The sequence below is a fragment of the Onychomys torridus genome, chromosome 4, assembly GCF_903995425.1.
Source record: "Onychomys torridus chromosome 4, mOncTor1.1, whole genome shotgun sequence".
Classification (NCBI taxonomy): Eukaryota; Metazoa; Chordata; class Mammalia; order Rodentia; family Cricetidae; genus Onychomys; species Onychomys torridus.
Genome location: NC_050446.1, coordinates 138,811,963 through 138,833,644, shown reverse-complemented (window position 1 = coordinate 138,833,644; position 21,682 = coordinate 138,811,963). Strand labels below are relative to the sequence as shown.

Here is a 21,682-nt window from a genome sequence, read left to right as displayed (position 1 = left end):
TCCACTTGCTTTGCCTCTGGGATTAAAGGTGTGCCCCACCACACTCTCAGGTCTCCCGTCTTGAGGGAAAGCATTGCATGTCAATCCCACCCAACTCCCCCATGACCCAGGAAGAGCTGGCAAAGGTGTTGCAAACAGAAGGTCCACAAACAGCACACGGAGGATGGTCGGAGGCAGTCCTTTAATAGGGCGGGGCACAAGATAGCAGACTTTCATCCAGGAGCCACAAAAGCCAGCATGACACGGCAGGCTTTTCTGTAGCAATAGTCAAAAGATGGCAGAGGTGGAGAAGGGTTGGGTACTCAATTATTCAGCTCCGGTGAGCTCTGCCATGCCCTGCTGCTAGTATTTGTTACAGACTAGCTCAGGCATAAAAAGTGAGCCAAAGTCCAGAGGCAGGAGCCCACACAACAGCATGGAAGGTGACTCATGTGAGGCTGTCAAGAGAAAAGTGTATTATCAGTAGCTGTTTTACAGGATACATGTTGCCCCACCCTTTGACCTGTTTTAGTTCAGTCGTTGAGAAGCTACACTTATCCCCACTAGGTTTCCAGATTCGAACAAATCCTGTATTTGAAGGTCTAGCCTAAACTCTCCAGGTGTGAAAAGTAAAACCAATTCTTTCCTCACTGGGCCACCTTTCTCCAATTTATTCATAAACTCGAGCTTCAGAACATAAGAGAGAGAAGCAAGAAAGGTCAGTGAGAACAAGATGTGCCCAGACCAGTCTCGAAGTGGCCAGGCTGAGGCCAAATCTTTGGCCTCCTTTTCCAGAACTGCTGATACAAAAGGCCACAAATACTAGGCTGGAAAACAGATCTGCTCTATAAGGGCTAAGTGAACTCGCTCCTATTGAAGGTGGTGATCACTGCCTGATTAACGAAACTGAAATGCTTATTGTGGATGCAGCCATGTACAGAGGTTGGCGTCATGTGTCTTGCCAATGTCTTTTTTGAGACAGGGTCTCTCACTGAACCTGGAGCTCATCACTTCTGCTAGACTGTCTGGCCAGTGAGCCCCCAGCACTGGAGTTCCAGATATGTGGCACAGGCCCAGTTTTTATGTGGGTACTGGGAATACTGCTTACCCAGCAAGCACCTGACCCACTATACTACCTCCCCATGCCAATCTGGCATCTTTCTTATGGGCAGCTCAAAACTTGTCAAGGAAGCTTCCCTTCCTTTCCCATACCCTTTCTTCTCTTTCTATTGTCTAAGAGCATAGGCAGGACTACCAGGAGCACACTAACCCAGCCGCTAGCAGTTCTGCTTAACTGCAATACAATTTCTATAATTGACAATATTTTGTTATAGTTTTTGATAGGTCAATTATTAAGTTACAGAAATTTCTTTTCAGTTGTTACTAAGAAGTTTTGTCCTTTAATTAAATGATTGGCACTGTCTCCTTACAAAATTCCATGTTCCAAAGGACAGTGCGTGTTTTGATCATCGAGTTAATACTCTGGCACATAAAACACTGTGGAACAACTTCTCAGGCTGGGGTGTAACTCAACAGTACAGTATTTGCCTAGAGTGCATAAACTCTCAATTGTTCAACAGCTCTGACAGCAGTTAGTCAGAGGGAGTACCAAAATGTCCTCATCAACATTTCTAAAAGTAGCTTATTTAAACACATGCACACAGCCAGGTGTGGTGGCACATAGCTCTAGCCACACCACATCACCAGCCTGGGTCACATGACACTATCTTTTAAAGAACCAAACACAGAGTTGGACTGTATTCCATGTACAGTCAGAACCTCTGAGAGACTGGCACTAAGAACCTACATAAACAAGCAACCCAACATCTACTAAAGCTCAAAATCTCAGGTTAACAATCACAACTTGCTGATACTGGAATCTAAAGCCATCAGCCTCTAGGGAAACGTTTATCCTTCACATACTCAGTATTTTCCCATCTCTCTATCTGTATGGGGTTTTTCCTCACTCTTTTCTCCATATTTAAACACATCCTTATCCCCGGAAGCAGACTAAATATCACTATGAAACCTCTATAATCCCAGAAGACGTCCCACCTGTTTCACAAGCTACCCATATGGGGACAATTAAGGGACTGTTTGTTTCTCATTTAACAGCTAGAAGTCACATATAGCAAACGTCTCTCTCATGTACACTGTGAACCCCTCAGGGACAGGATACAGAACTACCCTACCTGATTAACCCCAGGCAACCTTATCTCTGCATCAGTGCAGACAAATGCAACAGGATAAAGGGGGAGTCCTTCCGTGGCATGCCCTAAGAAAGGTCCCTGGCAGGCTAAAAGGGAGGCCAGACTACCCAGCTACTCAGCACCTGCTCCTGCTGCTCTTCCAGGTAAGAGTCAAGTCTCGGTCCAGCCTCCCAAGTGATGACAGTGAGCAACCATGCCTCGCTTGGTTAGCTTTTTAATCCACAAGTCTAGACCAGTGGTTCTCAACCTCCCTAAAGCTGAGACCCTTAATAATCATCATGTTGTGGTGACCACCAACCATAAAATTATTTCGCTATTTCAAGACTGTAATTTTGCTACTGTTATGAATCATAATAAAAATATCTGATATGCAAGATATCTGATACTGACCAGGCAGTGGTAGCACACGCCTTCAATCCCAGCAATCAGGAGGCAGAGGCAGGCGGATCTGAGTTTGAGGCCAGCCTGGGCTACAGTGAGTTCCAGGAAAGGCACCAAAGCTACACAGAGAAACCATGTATGGGGGGGGGGGGGGGAGCATGGGGGGATATCTGATATGCAACCATGATTTCGATACAAAAATCCACCTGCAAACTGTCTAAGCGCAGCCTTAGCAGTCTAGGGTCTCCCCGTTGATTAAGAGGAAGCTTTCCTAGCCAACAACAACAGCTCTTTTCTATCTCAGGGCTTAGGCCACCAGTTGGAGACAGCGGTCTCATAGGTAAATACAAATGCAAAAACATGGTCAGTAATCAAAAAAGATGAATACAGGAAAGGTCTGCCTAGAGAGCCCAATCTTCAAGGAAGACTGAGTATGAGCAGATGCTCTAAGCTGGTATGCACATTCACTCTAACATTTGGGGAAAACCACCCAAACACAACATGGCTCTTGTTCAAGGATGCATCTTCTTCCTCTCCTCTCAAAGACAAAGTGAGCTGAGCATGGTGGCACATGCCTTTAATCCCAGCATTTGGGAGGCAGAGGCAGGTGAATCTCTGAGTTCCAGGACAGCCAGGCTTTCACAGAGAAACCCTGTCTCGAAAAACAAAAACAAAGGCAAAGTTACCTGTCAATGAGGGAATCCCGCATGCTGGTGGCAATGGTACTAGGCTTGGCCTCGTTTAGCTTGAAGACGCTCTCCACCACTGACAGCTCTGTGCTGGTCGTGTCCAGGCCACAGAAAGCACACCAATCATTCACTACCATCCCAGCAGCAATCACCTCGCTCCCTCGGTTCACAGTGCCTGCCTGCAGAGGTGTGAGCTCAATAGAAGTCATGGCACCAAAACAAATTCTCTTGCTTCAAGTGAGGACTCTTCTCCCAAAGTTTCGTGTCTCAAGGCCCCAGTCCCAAACCAGGGAAGATAATGACCCAGATTCCCAAGGACTGACAAAGGGATCGCATCTAGTAGACGGGTCAGAAGGCAGGAATGCTCACCACAAGGGGAACCTGAAGAAGGGAGGACAGCTCATCCTGGTCCTCGATTGAAGTCTTAGGGTGCACCAGACCTCCTTGATTACTGAAGACACAGTAGCTTCCTACTAGCACCTGGTCCGCAACCGTCTGTCTGAAGACTTCCACCTTGAGCACGTCAGCCAGGATTTCTTCTGTCTCCTGCTGACCAAAGGTACTCTGCCCAGGGTCCAGACATGCAAGCCAAATACCCAGGGGCTCTCTAAACAACCCTGAGTCCTTTTACTACACATTTGCACATGGAAGCCTCACGGAGTAAGACATGGGTATGGCTAAGAGTCTAGGCCTAGCCTGGAGCTCCTAAAACCTAGGCAAGCCCTGAAAACATGAGTCTTGGCTCCATGTCACCCTTTTCACTAATACATACCCTAGCTCAACTGTCAACCAACTATCATGGCCCATGGTCCAAGACTGAATAGGCCAATCTCCCCGATGCTGAAGGATTAATGCCTCCCCAGCCTGATACTGATAAAGGCCCTTATACTATTCCTCCAAGAGTAAGAAACTTGAGTGCTCAGACAACAGGAAATGCACAAGTGAAACCCTTAATTCCCGCCCTGGAGGAATAATGGCTAACTTCCAGACCAAGCCGCCACCTCACCCTGTCCAAGTCTGGGTGGACCAAGGCCACATAGTCATTGCAGGTGGTCACATTGCCCAGGGCTGAGAGCCGCTCCTCGACCCTCCGTATCTGCACCGAATCTGGAAGGCTGTTCCGGATGTGCTGCAGCTCCTGGTCTGTGGTGTTGTTGGGTACCAGTAGCCCGTGCCTGTTCCCTGAAGAGAACAGAATTGTAAGGTGGGATAAAGATAAACCATGAGCATAGGAGCTGCTTCCTGGGGTATCTCCCATTCTAACCCAATTAGCTTTCCTAGGAGAGTTCTAAGCTCAAACCCCAACCTACAGATCCATATATGAGCCCCAGGTCCCCTGGACAGGCCTCAGGTGGCCGAGAATCTATCCCAACAAGCATCACCCACCTTATCATTATCTACTATGGGTGGGGGAGTTCAGGACTAGCAAGGAAGGCTCTTGGCCTTACATTGTGCTCCCGTTATATACCTACCTGAATAGCCAAAATTGCTCAAAGATCAAATGATAGCAATAATACATGGAACAACCAAAGCTGTATGCTGACAGCAGTGTACATGGCCATCTACTTCAGATAACTGCTGGTGTCATCTACGACACTAAGCTGTCACATACCCTGTGACTATCATTCCACTCATAGGTATTATATATCCAATGGAAATATGTATGGATGTTCACATTTACAGAGTAGTACTCTTTGTAAGACACCAGACTAAAAACTGTCTAGATACTCGTTATATTAGAATATTTGTACAAAGCATTCACCAACATGAAGGAACAAACTACACTACATTATGACATCTACAGTTAAACTTTAGGAACCACAGTTCTGAACCTCAAGTTACTTTCATTAAATCAGACCAAAGACCAGGTAAAATCTCCCATATCGTGTCAAAATTTGCTTCATATCCTAAGGACACGGCTAAAGGTTCTCTATTATTGAAGATCAGAGTGCTGAAGTAAATAAGAAAAACTAAGTAGAGTCATCATCCATGCTTAATGCTTAAAATCGTCTTTAAAGGTAAATAAAGGACTGAATAGCCCCAACTTGCAAAACCAAAACAAAAAACAAAAAAAAAAAAAAGGTGGCTGAGGCAGGTCAAAGAAAGGACTGCTTAGGCACAGTGGCACACACATACTAATCCCAAACTTGTTAGATCACGCTTCAGATGCAGGTATATCAGGAGTTCTAGATCATTCTTAGCTGAACAGAGCAGCCGAGGCCAACATGGAAGGAAAAGAAAAAGAAATAAAAGTTGGAGGCCATTCAATGATTCTTGGAGGTCAAAGTGTAAAGGTGCCATTCAAGAGATGTATTTAGATGTAAGATTTAAATGTAGCTGAAAACAGGATGACCTGGGAATCTTAGGTATTTTGCTGAGGCAGAAATTAATGCTCAAAACCATGAAGCAACTTGTATAAAACCAGAGGCGTGAAAGAGATGGGATTAAAATCCCCCTCCACCCTAGGAGTGGAACACGATGAGTCACATACTTCTGAGTGTGTTTCCTCAATAGTCTAACCAAGGCAATCCCTACTTTTCAGTATTGCTGCGAAGGAAAAATGGAGATCAAGAATAAAAGCACCTAATATTATTTTGCTATGACTCTTCTCAGGAAGTCTAGTGTTCTTGATCTGCAATCTGAGTCCCACCCACCCCTGACAGAGCCAGGGTCCACCGAGATCGAAAGCCTGGAGATCCCTGGATCACTGGGGTCAAGTCCCGGAGTCAATGATTGACTCCTAGTGCTTCGAGGCTCCCCTCGGCCGTCCCTCGGCGTCCTCCACCTGCCTTACCCACACACATGCGCCCGATGATTCGGCAGCCGGCGATGGATGCATGCACCACGGGAATGGTTTCGGAGAGCTCGCCCTCGAACACACTGCAGAAACATGGGAGTCGCTGGTTCCTGGGGTCCCTCCCTCTGCCGGACCTCTCGCCCCAGCATCCCTCCCCTTCCCCGCGCCACAGGACCAGGAGCGCTCGCCTCACCTGTAGAAGTTCTCTGATCCTCCGATGGCCACCAGGCAGTAGGTGTTCGTGAGCTTGGCAAAACAACCGACCTCACAGTTGTTCTCGAACGACGCTCTGACCGCCATGAAAGCAGCTGGGGGCTGCGCGACTGCGGGACCTGGGGCGACAGATCGTCTCAGCAGGAGCCGGCTCAACCCACCTCGCTTGCCCAGACCCACGCCCTCTCAGGCCCCGGGTCGCGCCCACGGGAGCCCTCCTGACTCGGGGCCCGGAACTGACCCCTGCTGCCCAGCGTGCCCCCCAGCTCACCAAACGACTCCAACCTCCAACACGCTGGAACAACTTCTCCCGTACTAGCTTTCCGTTTCCGCCTCCTCCCAGGCGGGCTTCCGGGAGCACCGGAGCCAAGCCCAGCTTGCGGCCTCTCTAACCCCACCCTTTAGGAGGACTCTATGGTTGCTAGTGGTTTGGTTTGGCTCCGCTCAACCCCGCCTCCGCGTCGTTTCGTCTGTTGGTTTCTTCTCTTTCTATTGGGTCTCTTTAGAAGGAATAATCAACTAGACCTGAGGCTGGGCAGATGGGTGTTCGAGGGAGAGGGGCCAGTGTTGTCTGGCTGAAGATGGGTTGATGAGGGATGTATTTACCGAGTAAGGCCGGAGAAGGGGCCGGTTTGGGAAAGGGGAGGATCCCAGCCTGGCCACGCGGACGGAAATGAGAATCTGGAGCAGAGACTGGGCTGAGGGTTAAAATCAGGGGCAAGAATCACCCAGGAGATTGTCCAGTAGGGAGAACCAAGACCAGGACAAAGTGGTTGGAGAAGGCAACCCCAGAGCCCTAGGAAACAGAAGAAGATATCGGAGAGAGGGGGAGATGTGTGAAGCTGGGTGTTGGGGAGATTGGAGAAGGAGGTCTAGGGTGGACAGAGATGTGTTATGATTTGCTTCCTTGGTGTGTTCTTACGAAGTTTCTCTCTCTCTCTCTCTCTCTCTCTCTCTCTCACACACACACACACACACACACACACACACACACACACACACACACACACACCAGCTGTCACCATCTGTCCTGGGGATAGTGGTGTGGCCCGTTTTCATAGAATAAACTTGACTCATCTATTGTAGAATCTACAGCAGTCCTCAGGGTGTCTCAGAATGCCACAGCAAAGAAGGAAGAAGCTAAGAACCCCTTACCTCAGACCCTCTTTATGCCTTTGAGTCTTCTTCAAGGAATCGGAAAAGGGCCTGAATGTTGCCCTTCCCCCACCCCCTTCGTGTAATCCCACAACTTTGAACACATCAGGTTGCTACTGGGTCTAACCACATCTGGCTTTATTGACTTGTACCATGCCCTGTCTCAGGCGGGTGGGGAGTTCAGGAGAAAGACCCAAGACCAACTGCAACCTGAGCTTCAAGAGACGTTCAGCAAGGTGACCTGTTTTTGTATCCTAAGTGTCCGTCCACATGCTCTGCTTATCTTCCCTGCTTTACCCCCGACTTGCTCACTGAGCCCTCTTTCCATCTGACTTACTCTACAAAGAATTCTAACTCTCCTGCATCCCTAACCCCATCCTTCCATACCTGCCTCAAAGTCAGCTTCTCTCTGATAAACTTTCCCCATCACTCCACCATCTCCATGACTCTCCGTCATTTGATACATCTCTGCCTTGTTTTCTCTGGTTTATGCATATAAGCTGCAGCCCTCAAGATTGCATCTAAGAATCTCTCAGCTCTGTAGCATGTTCAGGGTAGGGCTTTACAAGCAGAGCTAGGATGGGGGTCACGTGTATTTATAGTTTGTGAATCTCAAGGGGGTTCTGCAGTGTGTACTGAATGCATGTATTTTCTGTGGCCATTCATTAAGCCAGATGAGACTAGGTGCTTGCAACTGAAGCTCTGTCTGAGCTCATCATATAGAGCTATGTGTACTCACTGTGTGCGTCTATGGGGTACCTAGTCACTGTTCTGTGTACACTGTATGGACACCTGCAGCATCCCTGTAGTGTCTGTATTTTATGTACATAGCGAGACAGGAACTACAGATACTGTAGGGTGTGTAGGGTCTGTGCAAACAAAATATGTGTTTAAAGTCAGGGACCCCTGGACTGGGGGAGTTGCCCACCCTGTCCTTTACTTGGCTTTGCCTCCAAATTAACCATCCAAATTGTGGGCTTCAGCTCCCATACTTATAAAACGGAAAGAGTATCTTCCAGACTCTTTGGCCTCTGCGGCAGAAAGAAGACAAGGAAAGAAACGTCATCCTTTGGAAAGCATCACAATAAGATGCACACACTGTGCTGCTGCTGCTGTGACTCTAAAGCCTGCCTCCTTCAGAAGTCGGGCTGTGGTGAATGCGGCTCACTGCCAGGTGCAGAAGAAAGTATAGCCCGAGTGCCAAGGCTAAGAGATGACATGCTACCGGGACTAGGTGGATGAGGCACCTAAAAATTGTCTAGGGAAGATTCAGATATGGATACTGTGAGAGCACAACACCGAAAGCCAAGACGGCAGCTGTTGCAGCATCCAGTTATTCTAGAAGATTTCAGTCAGTCATAAAATAAATGTTCAAAAACTAAATTTAAAAAATCGAGGAGGAGATAATACTTAGTATAGCTAAATGTGCACAAGAGGTCTCTACGTAGAGGATGTGGAGAATGAGAATAATGTGTGAAGTGCCTAGCCCCAGTGACATACAGAAAACACTCGGTAACTCTGGGTTCTGTTTGTATGTATGCCTATGCATGTGTGTGTGGAAGAGTCTTGAGCCCAGGGAGTGTCTGACCTAGGCTGCTCGATGCCTGCCTTCCTTATGCAACACCCCATGCTGCTTCTTGAACCTGAACATGTCAACTCTGTGGATGGAGGGAGGGTCTGTCCCTGCTAGGAGCAGAGTTAGGACTCAAAGCGACTTCGGAGCTGCTTGAATTTGGACTTGTTGTACTTAGTGATGAGGTCCAGTTTGCTGTGGCCCAAGGTCAGCCGTTTCTCAGGTGCAAATAGGTCATTGTTATTACCATTTTGATGACCACTTATGGGAGCTCCTGGGAGGCCCGGCTCAGGTCTCTGCCTGGCACCCTGTAGTTGATGATACTTGGTGATGAGGTCCAGTTTGCTGTGGCCCAGAGTCAGCCGCTTCTCATCTGCAGAGCCTACTCCGGCCATTCGAACTGGGCTTGGTTCTGGGGGACCACTGGGTCCAGGCCCCTCACTCCGGAATGGGCCAAATTTGGTGATGAGATCCAGCTGGCTGTGACCTAGGGTCTGCCTTCGTTCATCTAGACTCTGCTTGCCAGGCCTGGCTGAAGAGTTGGCATCAGGCAGTATTTTAGAGGCCTGGGCCTTGGGGTTTTGTGGCAGAAGGTCCAATTGGCCATAGTTGTGGTTTAAGGACAGCTTCCTGTCATTCTCTACACCCAGATCACCCTGTCTGAGGGACCCTGGCTCAAGGGCACCCTGACCCTGGGACAGGAGATCCAGCTGGCTGTAGCTGTGGCTCAGGGACAATCTCCTATCATCTAGGGCCTGCTCACCATGCTGAAGGGAACCCGAATTGGGGGTAACTCTAGAACTGGGGCCTCCTGCTTCTCCTGCTTTAGGGAAGGGGACAAGGCGATCCAGGTGATCATGGCTCTGAGTCAAAGATATCTTCTTCTCTTCTGCTGTCTCTAGAGCTGTGCCAGGTACCCAGCGACCTCGTGGAAGGATGGGCTCTTGGCTTGCTGGGAGCCCATTCTCTGGAAGCCGGGACAGTGCTGGGACCCCCCTAGTAAAGTGGAGGAGGGGGCGGGAACATGGGAGCAGAGGTGACCCCACTGCCAGGGTCAAGGGACTGGCATTACAGTGGTTGAGGGCAGGAGAAGACTGGGACCATGGAGATGCCCCCAGCTTGCTCAAGTTGGCCCTGTAGGGTCCAGGAGTTGAGCTATGGTTGGGATCTGAAAGCTGACGGTACAAGGATGGCGGGCCACCAGCTTCATGGTGGGCAGGACCTGGAGATGAAGACCCCATCCCCATGTCACTGCAGCCACCACCTCCTGGTAGAGCAAGATAGGAAGAACGGCCCAGAAGAGGTGAGTGCTTGATGCTGCTGAGGCTGTTGCTGGAGGGTGAGGAGCCTGTAGCACTTGGAATTCCAGGTCCAAAGGCCAGGGTCACAGGCGGAGGACGAGGTACCCGGGAAGACAGTGGATCCGGATCCTCGTTGCCACAGAAGCCTTCCACAGGCTGTGACTCAGCATACAGACACCGGAACTCCCTATCAAAGTCTTCTACAATATGGCCCCTCAGCTGCAGCACCATGCTGGTGTGGGCCTGGCTGCAAAGCCAGGTGAAGCTAGGGACAGAGGGACAGAGTCAGGAGTCGAAGCACAAAGTCCAGGGCCCAGCAAGAGTCATAACTAGAGTTGGGTCAGGGATGAGGGTCTCCAAAGTCCTTCTAGTTCCCATGGGCAGTCATTACTTTCTATGCCAAGGCATTGAGCAGGGTGGGCTCCCATGTGCCTCATACATGTTTGAAGGGATAGAGGGAAGAAATTCAAAGCAGGCAGGTCTGCAATGCCCTTACTATAGAGCATGGCATAGCCCCAGGCCCCTCTTCCTTAATCATCTCACCTGTAACTGCCAGCTACCACCTGCTCACAGTCAATGATGACGAACTTCTCCAGGGCCTGCCCGGTGAATCGGCGACCAGCCTTGCTGCAGTACGTGTCTCCACACGTGCTCCGCACACGCATATTCTGCACCAAGAGCAGAGGGAGGTTGGTGAGCTGAAGGGAAGCGGGACTCGGGGCTGGAGAGAAGACTCAATAGTTAAGAGCACTCTTTCCGAAGCCTTGAGTTCTATTCCAGATTCTTCCTGTGAGGTGGCTCATAGCTCCCTAGGACTCCCACACCAGGGCACGAGGGCACAAGGGCACAAGGGCAGTCTGACGCCTCTGGCCTCCATGCACACCTGCACTTACATGCACATACCCACAATTTAAAATAATAAAAATAAATTGGAAAATGAATAAAGTGGCGCTCAGGCCATGTCTGTGACCCAAGGGTGTCACCATCCCACACAGTTAAAGGAACCATGTGTCCTGCTCCAGCTGACTCCCCTAGTGCTCCCTTACTACCAGCTGGTCCTCCTCTGCTCCCAATTCCCTCCTGTGCTCCCAATTCCCTCCTCTTCCCATGTTTGAAGCCCTCAGCCCATACTCACCACCAGGTGCCCCCCATTGAGGTCCATCTTATAACACATCTCCAGGAAGTACTTCAGGTGCTCCTGAGCCAGAAGGAGGTAGACAGGGACACCACGTCGGCTGGAGGCCTCCATTAGGTCACAGAGAAGCTCCATGTCAGTGAATACATCCATCACCACAGCCACCACCTGAAGGAGGCAGAATGTTCGGTCCCAGGAAAAGTATGGAGTTGAAAACCAGGACGTAACATCAGAATTGGATTCTTTTTTTTTTTTTTTTTTTTTTTTCAGGGTCAAATTCTGTAACCTTGTAATCCAAGCCAGCCTTGAGCTCACTCCTGTCTTAGCCCCCCTGATTATTGGGGTTACAGGAGTGTGCCACCATGCCTGCCTTAGCCGGGCATTCTTAGCTTGGGCACAGGAAGAATTGACTGTCTTAAACCACTGGTTGTTTGAAAGCCTTGGAGGATTTTTCCTGTGGACATGGTAACAGATTCTTAGAGATGTCTATAAATCAACTATGTTAGTCTAAAGTTCTGTTCTTTGGAGAATCAGAGAAGGCAGAAGGCAGAAGCAGACCCCAGTTACCAGGCCTGTTCCCCCATAATCCTCATTGGCATCAGCTCTGCTCTGGCATAGGACTGTCTGAAGCTCGCCTACAATGTTGAAAGCTGCAATCCGGTGCTGGGGATCTCTCTGTCTTTTACCAAACCTCATTGCTTGTGAAGCTGCAGAGGTCTTGTGTGATACCGTATATTCACAGCCTCCTTTACAGCCGCCTGTGCTAAGTGGACCCAGGCTTCCCACTCACTTGAGGGCTGAGGCAGGTGCCTCCAACATCCAGGGTATTCCCTAAGCCTCCAGCTGCCCCTTCTTGCCATTGTGTGTGTCTACTGTGAGAGTCTTCTGTCCTACAAAGGGCCTCGGAGCGGGAGGGACAGAGCCTACCCCTGCAGCTTGAAGCAAAAAGGAAGTGGGTTCAAATCCATATTCCTCCACTTCCTAGAAGTAGAGTCCTGGGCTCACCTAGGGAGCCTCAGCTTCCTTGTCTGCTAAATGGAGCGTATCTCATAGTTACAAGAGATAAATGTGAAGACGCTGGACTGGACACACAGCAGAAGCTCACTAACCATGCCTCCCCCTCTCCTGCTGCCTTCTCAGCAAACGGACAACACCGGGCTACTGGGAGAGAAAACACTTGTGAGGTCACTCAGAATGAGTAGTAGCTCAGTCCAGCAACCCGACTCTTAGCCCAGGGGCAGAAAGTCTAATTGGAGGTGAGCATGCAGGGCACTGGGGATTCTCTAGTATGTAGCACAGGTCTAGCCAGTGTGGGGGGAGCAGATCAAAGGGGGACAGCAATGACAACAGCAACAGCCTCGCTAATTACCCCGTGCTCGATGCCAATCAAGCTCAGCCCTCCTGTGCCTCAGGCACAGGCAAGCTTGCTGGCAGGGCTTTGGTGCTGGTGGGACCCTGGCTCTTCGACTCTGCAGCAGGAGTCTACCCCATCTCAAACCCTGCCAGGGGTTTTCACAGCTATTGCCTCATCTGAGTAGGAGCCAGGCCTCCACTGGTGAAGCTATACTGCTCTGAGGCCAGGGGCTTCCCAGGTGTGACTGCCCCTTCCTAATGACCCCAAGTCCAGCGGCTTCCACTCTTCAGTCCTCCTTAGTGCCAAACTCAAAGCTTAGCCCATGCCAAAACCCATGTGCCAGTGCCCAAGGCCGTGCTTAAGCCCCTGCTGTTGCTGCAGTGCAGGGGTTGATAGGCATCTGGGGATAAGCTGAGCCCTGCCTGGTAGAGTCAGAAACCTCCCTCCCAGACCTCCACAACCTCTCTCTGGATACTTCCTTCTAGCCCCTCTCTGCCCTGGGCTTCTTCCTTTGTAAGTCAAGGCTGTAGCTCAAATGTTCACCATGGTTGAGGTCTTAGTCTGGGAGATCATAAAACTTAGTTCAGTGCTTAAGAACAAGCACTGGCTGCTTTTCCAGAGGACTGGGGTTTGATTCCCAGCACTCATGGTAGCTCACAACAGTAAGTAGTTCTAGTTGCATGGGATTCAACACCTTCCTCTGGTCTTCACTGACTCCAGGCAAATACATGCAGACAGGCAAAACACTCATGAAATTAAATAAAAATAAAAAACTGGGCGGTGGTTGCTCACACCTTTAATCCCAGCACTCAAGAGGCAGAAGCAGGTGGATCTCTGTGAGTTCAAGGCCAGCCTGGTCTATAAAAGGAGTTTCAGGATAGCCACGGCTGTTCCACAGAGAAACCCTGTCTCGAAAATAAATAAACAAAACTAAATCGTAATTTATTTATTTATTTATTTTGAGAATCTGATGAAGGTGATAGACTCCTTCCCAAGAAAGAGAAGGACCCCTTCCAGTAATTTCACGTGCACTCCCAGGGGTGAAGTCCCAGAGCACGATGCCCTGTTCTATGCTTAATAATGTTCATGAGTGCCAATGGAAAAGAAAGCGCCCGCCCATCCTCTAGCAGCTGGGGATCTAACAGAGACCGGAGACTAGTCCTCGTTCCCCACTGAAGCTTTTATGTGGCTCAAACTGGTCCCCTTTCCCCTGCGAGCCACATCAGCATCCACATCTGTGAAGGAAGAGGTGAAGCCCTTACCGTGTGGGCCTGGCTGAAGAGGAACCGCAGCAGGTCCTTGATGCTCTTGCCCTTGTCCCTCTGGAAATGAACCACCGCCTGGGTGGGGCTGAAACCTGTGGCCTGTGGCACTTCGGGCCAGCCCAGGTCCAGGTCTGGGGGATCTAAGTCAGAAGCCATGGGGAAGTAGGTGCCTGAGGTAACTTCAGAGAGCATGCTGAGGCGATCCTGCCCTAAGGTCTCTGACCCCTGGGCCTCACTGAGCTCGGGAACCCCACGCACATGGCTGATCATGTAGTCCACGTCCAGGGCACTCAGGAAGGGCAGTTCCCGCTCTTCAGAGATGACCTGAAGGTAGGCAGCCTCCCCCCTCTCCAGGAGGGCGTCCGCAGCAAGCCTTACAGCCTCACTGTGCTGGAGCACCAAGGGCGAGCTCTCCCTCCACCAGGGCCGCTTCAGCTCCTCCACCCGGCTCCGCAGGGGTCCTGCCATGCCCTGGGTCCCTCCGGGCACTAGGCCGCGGAAGGTGTGCATCCACCTAGAGCCCTACCCACCCGAGACTCCATGGCTTGCACCTGGGTTGGCTGCTGTAGAAAGAAGGTACTGCCTCCAGCTTGCCAACCCCGCATGTGTGGCAGGGCCCCCAAACTGCTGCCACCCTAAGTCTGAACCATGCTCCGCCCCATTGCCCCTGGCCTTTGGAACCTGTTGGGTCAGCCCCACCTGTCTGTCTGCTGTTGGGACTCGCCCGCTGGGGGAAGTAGCAGTGCCAGGCCCTTAGAGCATACTGCTGGCCCTTCTCCAGGCACTCCTTACAGGGGAACACAGCTACAAGCCTGCAACCTTGACCCTCAGTGACCAGCGGAGGTTAGGGCTCTCTCTCTCTCTCTCTCTCTCTCTCTCTCTCTCTCTCTCTCTCTCTCTCTCTCTCTCTCTCACACACACACACACACACACACACACAGACCATGGCAGACAAATGACTCAAGACATACATGCAGATCTGCCAACACACAGACAACTGACCAGCATGCAGATGTAGATTACAGATTCACATACGCATTTCAACCAAATACATGAAAACAAACCCAACACTAACATAGAAACTGGGCATAAGCCCCAAACATACCACCCTAGGTAGTGTATATGCCTTGGTCCACAGACATATAAGACCCCCAGTGAGGGTGGAATGATGTATAAGAACTCCAGGAGCATCAGCACCCATCTGTCTCCCACCTGGGTCTCTATCTCCTACCATGTCCCCCGCTCCTTCCATAACCATGGTGCTCACAGCATCCTCAGTCCAATTCTGAGCCCATCCTCCAAGGACCTGAATTAGGAGTCCTCACTCTGACCCCCAAGTAAAAACTAAAAATATACACCTTGCATGCGCCATCCATTCTGAATATACCAGAAGTTCTGAGACTGGCAGAGTCAGAGCTTGCCTTTTTTTTTCTATTTTATTAATACTATTTTTTAGTTGGCACATAGTCGTACGTTGTACTGGGTTTTGTAAAGACATTTTCATTCAAGTTGGAGTGTGCCTTTTTTGTTAAGAGAAAGTCTTGGGCCTGGAGTGTTGGCTTGTTACTCTTGCAGAAGGCCAGGGTTCATTTCCCAGCACCCACATGGTGGCTCATGACCATTTGTAACTCCCAATTCCAGGAGGTTTAACATCCTCTTATGACCTCTGTGGGAACCAGACATGCAGATATGCTCACAAAACACATTAAAAAAAAAAGTCTCATGTAGTCCAGGCTAAACTCACTATGTAGCCAAGGATGACCATGGACTACTTACTGGTCCTCAGTCCTCCACCTCCCCAGTGCTGGGGTTACAGCATGCATCACTATGCCAAGTTTACACAGTGCTGAGGTTCTAACCCAGGGCTTCATTAGACAAATGCTCTACCCACTGAACCACATCAGCAGCCATGCTTGGAACTTGCCTTTTTAGCCAGTGTTTTATCAGCTGTGCCTGTGCACCAGGAGGGGTTGGCTAAGGTAGACAGCTGCATTTCCAGCACACTGAACTCCAGGGATACTCTGAACCTGGTAAAAGCCAGGCTCCCCTCCACTGGGGCTGAGTATTCAAAGGTTTTTTCAGAGAATGGGCAGACACACAGCAAGGACAGAAGGAAAACGGAGCAGGTATTGGCCTCAATCAGAGTCATGGTTCATAGTTCTGGAACACGTGGGGCTGTCCTCAGAGGGTGGGGAAGCGGTTTTGCTCTGAAGAAGGGGTCATCAGTTGGCAACTGCACATGGTAGCAGAATGGGGAGGGTAGAATGTTTATCACCCTCCTGTAGAGGGGTGAGATCGGATGTCAAGAATCCCCTAAAGCCTTATGGTATATACCCAGTCCCGGATGAGAATATGGTCCATTTGTTCTACAGTCAGATCACAGACTCCCCTGAAAGAGGACTCAGGGTGGAAAGGGATGGATGGAAAGGCTGGGTAGGAGATGGGGCAGAGAGGTCAGGGGCCCAGGGCTTAGGGGAGCCATTGTCTAAGACCTGAAATGCTTCCATTTCATCCCAGGTGCCGAGGGCAGAAACCAGAGTGTAGGGTCCTCTAAGGAGCCCTTCCCTGGAGTGTTGTAGACTACTAGAGTGTTAAGAAGCTGGGTAAACAAAGTCATACCGTGGGAGGGTGATGAGCTGCGGGGGCAGCAAGAGTTACAGAGCCCTCATTAGGAACTTATCTCTAGATTTGTTGGAGGGGAGATTTGTTCAGGGCTCGGGAGCTGCTGAGTTCACTGTTTATCTCTGGCACATATTTTTAGTGCTGTATCTTGTTTACCCCTTTAAAAATTATTTATTTATTATTTGTTTGTTTGTTTATGTAGTGTGTGTATGTGTGTGCATGTGCACACCTTATTTATTTTAGTGTGTGTGTGTGTGTGTGTGTGTGTGTGTGTGTGTACCATAGAACATGTGTGAAGGCCAGAGGACAACTTTCATGAGCTGGCTCTTGCCCTGGATCCTAGGGACCGAACTCAGGTTTGGTAGCAGGCACCTGCATCTGCTGAGCCATCTTACTGGGCCCTTGTTTACTACTTTTAATTTTGGTAAAAATACACATAGACTTTACCCTCCCTCAGTCCACTTCAGTGGCAGTAAGCACACCCACCACTAACTACATCATCCAGCCAGCTCATCATCTACCCACAAACAACACTTCCATTCCTCCTTCTCCACGGGTCTCCATGCACTGCCTCGGGGGCTTCTTTTGGGGAATCATGGTACATTTGTCTTCTTGTGAACACCTTCTTTTCACTTAGCATAATGCTTTTGTTTCATCCATGTTGTAGCACGTAGGCTAAATATCTCATTGTATATGTGTCATATGCACACATTCATTCACTCACTGATGGATAATTTGGTTGTTTAGACTTTTGGTTTTGAGACAGATCTCACATAGCCCAGGCTGGCCTCAAAACTTACTATGTATCTGAGGATGACCTTCCATTCCTGATCCTCCTGCCTCTGCTCCTCAAGTTCTGGGTCACAGGTATGTATCACCATGCTTGGCTAGATTCTATTTTTGTAAGATTAAAAAAATTACTGAATGCTGGCAATTTCATATCATCTAAATGAGTATATATGCGTACTTACGCAGTACTGAATCTGTGCGTGACTGTAAGTGTGCACACTGTCATGTCTGTGTGCTTGTGTGTTTATCTTGAAGGATATGTTGGTGTGTGTACCTACTTGTGCATGTCTGTGTGATTATTTGTTTGGTTACTGAGTGTCTGTGTAAATGGGGGAGCCCTTGACTCCAATTTTGGACTACGTGGTTTGTTTTTGTTGTTGTGTGTGCATGTAGCTTAGTGCAAAGGGGCAGGGTGAGGGTGAGGTGAACAGAAAAGGGTCCCAAGAATCCCTGACATTCTGATAATGATAGGGTGTACATCAAACCTAGGTCCCCGAGGCTGTAAGACAGCTGCTCCCCTTTATCTGAGTGGGTAAAGGGGAATGAGAGGGGTAGACAGGTGGACACTGGCCTTGGGGCTAGGCCTAGGGTGCTGGGAGCCACTTGAGACCGAAGCTCAGCCCGTGGCTGCAGTGTGTGGCACAGGCCCCTTAATGACTGTTATTAGGATGAACGAAAATATTTTCCTGTCCAGAGGGAGTGTCCGGCGCCTTCCTGGCAACGCTTGGCCTTCCTGGGGGCCATTTAGTCTTGTCTGTCATCTGTCTCAAGCCGAGTGGCGCCTGGGCAGGAGCCTGTCCTGTGGGGGTGGGACAGAAGCCGGCTGTAGGTTTTCCAGTTGCAGGACATTCGGGTGTTAACACTGGCACATGCCATCGCCGTGGTACTACTTCTGGGTCAGGGGTACAGGATTCTGGAGGAGGGGCAGTCAGAGTGCATCCAATCCTTTAAGCCAAGGCCAGGAAGCTTGTATAGGCAAGCTGGAGAGGCAAAGGGGCCAATGGGAGAATCCTGGAGGCTGGCTGGAGCTGTAAAAATCAAGAGGATTCTGCCAGATGTAGTGAGGTGGTGCATGCCTTTAATCCCAGCACTCGGGAGGCAGAGGCAGGTGGATCTCTGAGTTTGAGGCCAGCCTGGTCTACAGAGCAAGTTCCAGGATAGTCAGGGCTACACAGACAAACCCTGTCTCAAAAAAAGCCTAGTAATAATAATAATAATAATAATAATAATAATAATAACAATAATGATAAAAAATAATCCAAGCACTCAGGAGGCTAAGTCAAGAAGGCTGAAATTGATGTCAGCTGGACTACATAACGACACTTTGTCTCAAAAAGCCCCCCAAAATAAATTAAATAAATAAATAAATAAATAAATAAATACCTGGGTGTGATGGCGCATACTTTTAGTCCAGTCCTTGGGAGGCAGAGGCAGGCGGATCTCTATGAGTTCAAGGTCAGCCTGGTTTACATAGCGAGTTCCAAGCAAGTTATAAGCCAGCCAGGACTACATAGTAAGACTCTATCTCAAAAACAAACAAACATGTACATATACACCCAGCCAATGCAGAATGGCAATCAGGGCATTCCAGGCTGGAGGAAGAAGGCCAGGATGCCCTGGAAGGAGCTTGGCAAGGGACTGCAGGAAAGTCCCCAGCGCCACACCACAAAGACCCCTGGGGGCCTTGCAGGGGAGGTTGGGAAGATACAAGAGGATCTTAGGAAGTCACCCAGTGTGTAAGAGTGGCCCAAAGCAGTCCAGCTAAGTGTGACTCGTTCACTGAGAGCCACATGGGTCTCCAAAAGGTCACTGACTTTCCTGCTGTCCCACCCTGATACCCCCAGGGGCTGAGACCCAGGGCTAGCCTACAGGGGCCCTACTTGTGCCACTGAACTGAGTCAGATCCCCTGGTTGGAAAAATGGCTCTGCCTCCTAGTGGGTGAAGTCACCTTCTGAGTCACAGGCGACTAATCTGTAAAATGAGGCCAGTGGCACATCCTTCATCGGGAGGCTGTAAGGAGTAAATCCGTGGTAACTGCCTGCCAGAGTGGTCCTAACCTCTCTGTACCTGAGCTTCTCAGGCTGGGGGAGGGCAGGAGTCAGATGTAGGTGTGAAGAGAGATGAACAGCAGGGGCCAGAAGATTTTCTTCCAGTTGGTCTCTTGTAGACCCAAGATTGACCCTGAGGGCCAAGACAGCTGCCAGCCATTGTCAGTGGAGTGTGACTGGTGACCCACCAGTGCCTATCATAGGAGGCAAAGTCATCCCTTCCTCTGCTCGCATGTGTGTGTGTGTGTGTGCGCGCGCGCGTGTGTGTGTGTGTGTGTGTGTGTGTGTGTGTGTGTGTGTGTGTGTGTACACATACAAGTATTCACACACCTCCCCAGCATGCTGGACATTTTGGTATTTTTCTGAAAAGTGACTATGACATGTTGAGGACTCATCTTAATCACCCACACACCCTACCAACCTCTGCCCGCATCCATCGTCTGATCCCATACAACAGTAGATCTGTCCTCACTCATGTTTCTGCAAGAGGAAGGGACGGAATTCCCACCCCACTCTGGAGGAGGAGACATCTGAGAGGGCCATCCTTCCTCAGCACCCTCATAGCATCCTTCTCTCCTTCCCAAGGAAGAGGAATGGGTTCGCGTGATGACGGCTTGGAGAGCAGCTGGACTTGGGTCTTTTTTGGACCCATTTCATTATCTCCCTCCTTCTCCCCGGCCTCCCCCGCCCCACCTTAGAGAGAGTTAGCATGTTCTCTCTATACCTACTCAGTATAAGCTCACAAAGAAATCCTGCGTCTGCAAGGACCAGGTCCATTCTGTCATGGAAGAGCAGGATGCTCAGTTCCGTGGGAATATTAGCCAGTCTGATGCTCTCTGAGCAGCTTTATCTGCAACACTAATAAAATCACCATTTTTATGGTCATCTGTCTGGTGTCTTACTTCTCAGTCCATTCTGAACTCGAGTGGGGGAAAAACCAGTATCTACTGAGCCTTTCAGGCCCCTGTTACAGACGCAGTCACCTCTCCCTGCCTACCCCTTTCTTTTCCCCTCGGCCAGTCTCCCCAACATGGATTTAGTGTCTACTTTCAGCTGCTACTGGGTGGGGGGTTCCCAAAGATGAGTAAGAGCTTGTGCCTGCCCTGGAAAAGCTCACAGTTGGGTAAGGAAGATAGACTCATAAATAATTATAAACCATGGATTAAACCAAGGTATAAACCAGGGGTTTGGAGCTCTAGAGAATGCAAGCTCTCTGGGGCGTCTCTCCTTATTTCCCCCTCCACACCCTGGAAAGAGGCTTTTGATCTGGACAAATTCGGGGTTCTAGGCTCACCAACAATGGCCCAGGGCAGTCCCCAGAAAGCCTCTGCTGGGTGGTTAGTACAAGGGCGGGTGTGACTAGGAAGAATCATGGCTATGGGTCTGAGGTCTGATCTACCCCCTCTCTAAGACCAAATGCTGTGGATGGTGTAGGCACGGTATGGTGGGAATAGTAGGGTGGGAGAGGCTGGCGATGGGCAGGGACAGGGAGGCAGGAGCAGTGCTACTCCCAAGGGAAGAGCTAAAACCATTTGCAGATGAACCATTTCTTCCCAGTGCATCCATGGACTTCCTTCATCCAAATGGTGGATGAACTGTAGGTTCCCTGGGCATCACTAACAGCCAGCCTCCTTCTTCTCCTGGGCTTCTCTCTGCAGGAATCCCTTGTCTCCCTTCTGTCCTTGCAATCTTTGGTCTCAAGAAAGGGTTCAAGCCAGAGGTGGTGGTGCACATGATTAATCTCAGCACTCGGGAGGCAGAAGCAGGCAGATCTCTGAGTTTGAGGCCAGCCTAGTCCACATAGCAAATCCCAAGCCATCCTGGGCTACACAGTGAAACCTTACTGAAAAGGGAGGGGCGGGATGGAGACAGGCTAAAGAAATGGCCTCTCTTTCAGAAGACTCAGATTTATTGTAGCACCTCCACGGTGGCTCACAACCATCTGTAACTCCAGTCCAGGGAGCTCCAGCAGCCTCTTCTGGCTTCTTCGGGCATTAGGCACACATGTGGTACACTGACATACACACAGGCAAAAGACCCCTACCTATGATTGTCTTATTCACATGATTGTCCTGGGGACCCTCACTGAGCCATTGCTGGTGAGCCTAACACCCAGAATCTGCCCAGAACTCACATACACATAAAAACAGCATTTTTTTTAAAGGGCTCT

At 49.8% G+C, this 21,682-nt stretch overlaps 2 protein-coding genes and 1 pseudogene across 2 annotated transcripts; 1 reads left to right on the top strand and 2 right to left on the bottom strand.

The window, feature by feature from the left end:
* Window positions 1-162: 162 nt before the first annotated feature.
* On the bottom strand, window positions 163-6,884 carry Eif6 (eukaryotic translation initiation factor 6). Its single transcript, XM_036183153.1, has 7 exons — window positions 6,541-6,884; window positions 6,250-6,388; window positions 6,054-6,139; window positions 4,266-4,441; window positions 3,629-3,805; window positions 3,257-3,438; window positions 163-437 (listed from the first exon to the last, which is right to left on the bottom strand). The coding sequence occupies exons 2-7, from the start codon at window positions 6,354-6,356 to the stop codon at window positions 428-430; spliced, it is 738 nt and encodes a 245-aa protein (XP_036039046.1). The 5' UTR covers window positions 6,357-6,388; window positions 6,541-6,884; the 3' UTR covers window positions 163-427.
* On the top strand, window positions 6,355-8,791 carry LOC118581955 (annotated as a pseudogene).
* A 331-nt stretch (window positions 8,792-9,122) lies between these two features.
* On the bottom strand, window positions 9,123-14,660 carry Fam83c (family with sequence similarity 83 member C). The gene is made up of 4 exons (XM_036183433.1): window positions 14,050-14,660; window positions 11,434-11,601; window positions 10,842-10,966; window positions 9,123-10,563 (listed from the first exon to the last, which is right to left on the bottom strand). The coding sequence occupies exons 1-4, from the start codon at window positions 14,560-14,562 to the stop codon at window positions 9,123-9,125; spliced, it is 2,247 nt and encodes a 748-aa protein (XP_036039326.1). The 5' UTR covers window positions 14,563-14,660.
* Window positions 14,661-21,682: the final 7,022 nt, after the last annotated feature.

Excerpts from the sequence above, each read along its gene's own strand:
- Eif6 (XM_036183153.1), bottom strand. The coding sequence starts at position 6,356 with ATGGCGGTCAGAGCGTCGTTCGAGAACAACTGTGAGGTCGGTTGTTTT. Across the intron at positions 4,442-6,053 it reads CATCGGGCGCATGTGTGTGG|GGAACAGGCACGGGCTACTG; the intron begins GTAAGGCAGGTG and ends TGTTCTCTTCAG. Across the intron at positions 3,439-3,628 it reads TTCTTCAGGTTCCCCTTGTG|GCAGGCACTGTGAACCGAGG; the intron begins GTGAGCATTCCT and ends ACACCTCTGCAG.
- Fam83c (XM_036183433.1), bottom strand. The coding sequence starts at position 14,562 with ATGCACACCTTCCGCGGCCTAGTGCCCGGAGGGACCCAGGGCATGGCA. Across the intron at positions 11,602-14,049 it reads TCTTCAGCCAGGCCCACACG|GTGGTGGCTGTGGTGATGGA; the intron begins GTAAGGGCTTCA and ends TGCCTCCTTCAG. Across the intron at positions 10,564-10,841 it reads GTGGTAGCTGGCAGTTACAG|CTTCACCTGGCTTTGCAGCC; the intron begins GTGAGATGATTA and ends CTCTGTCCCTAG.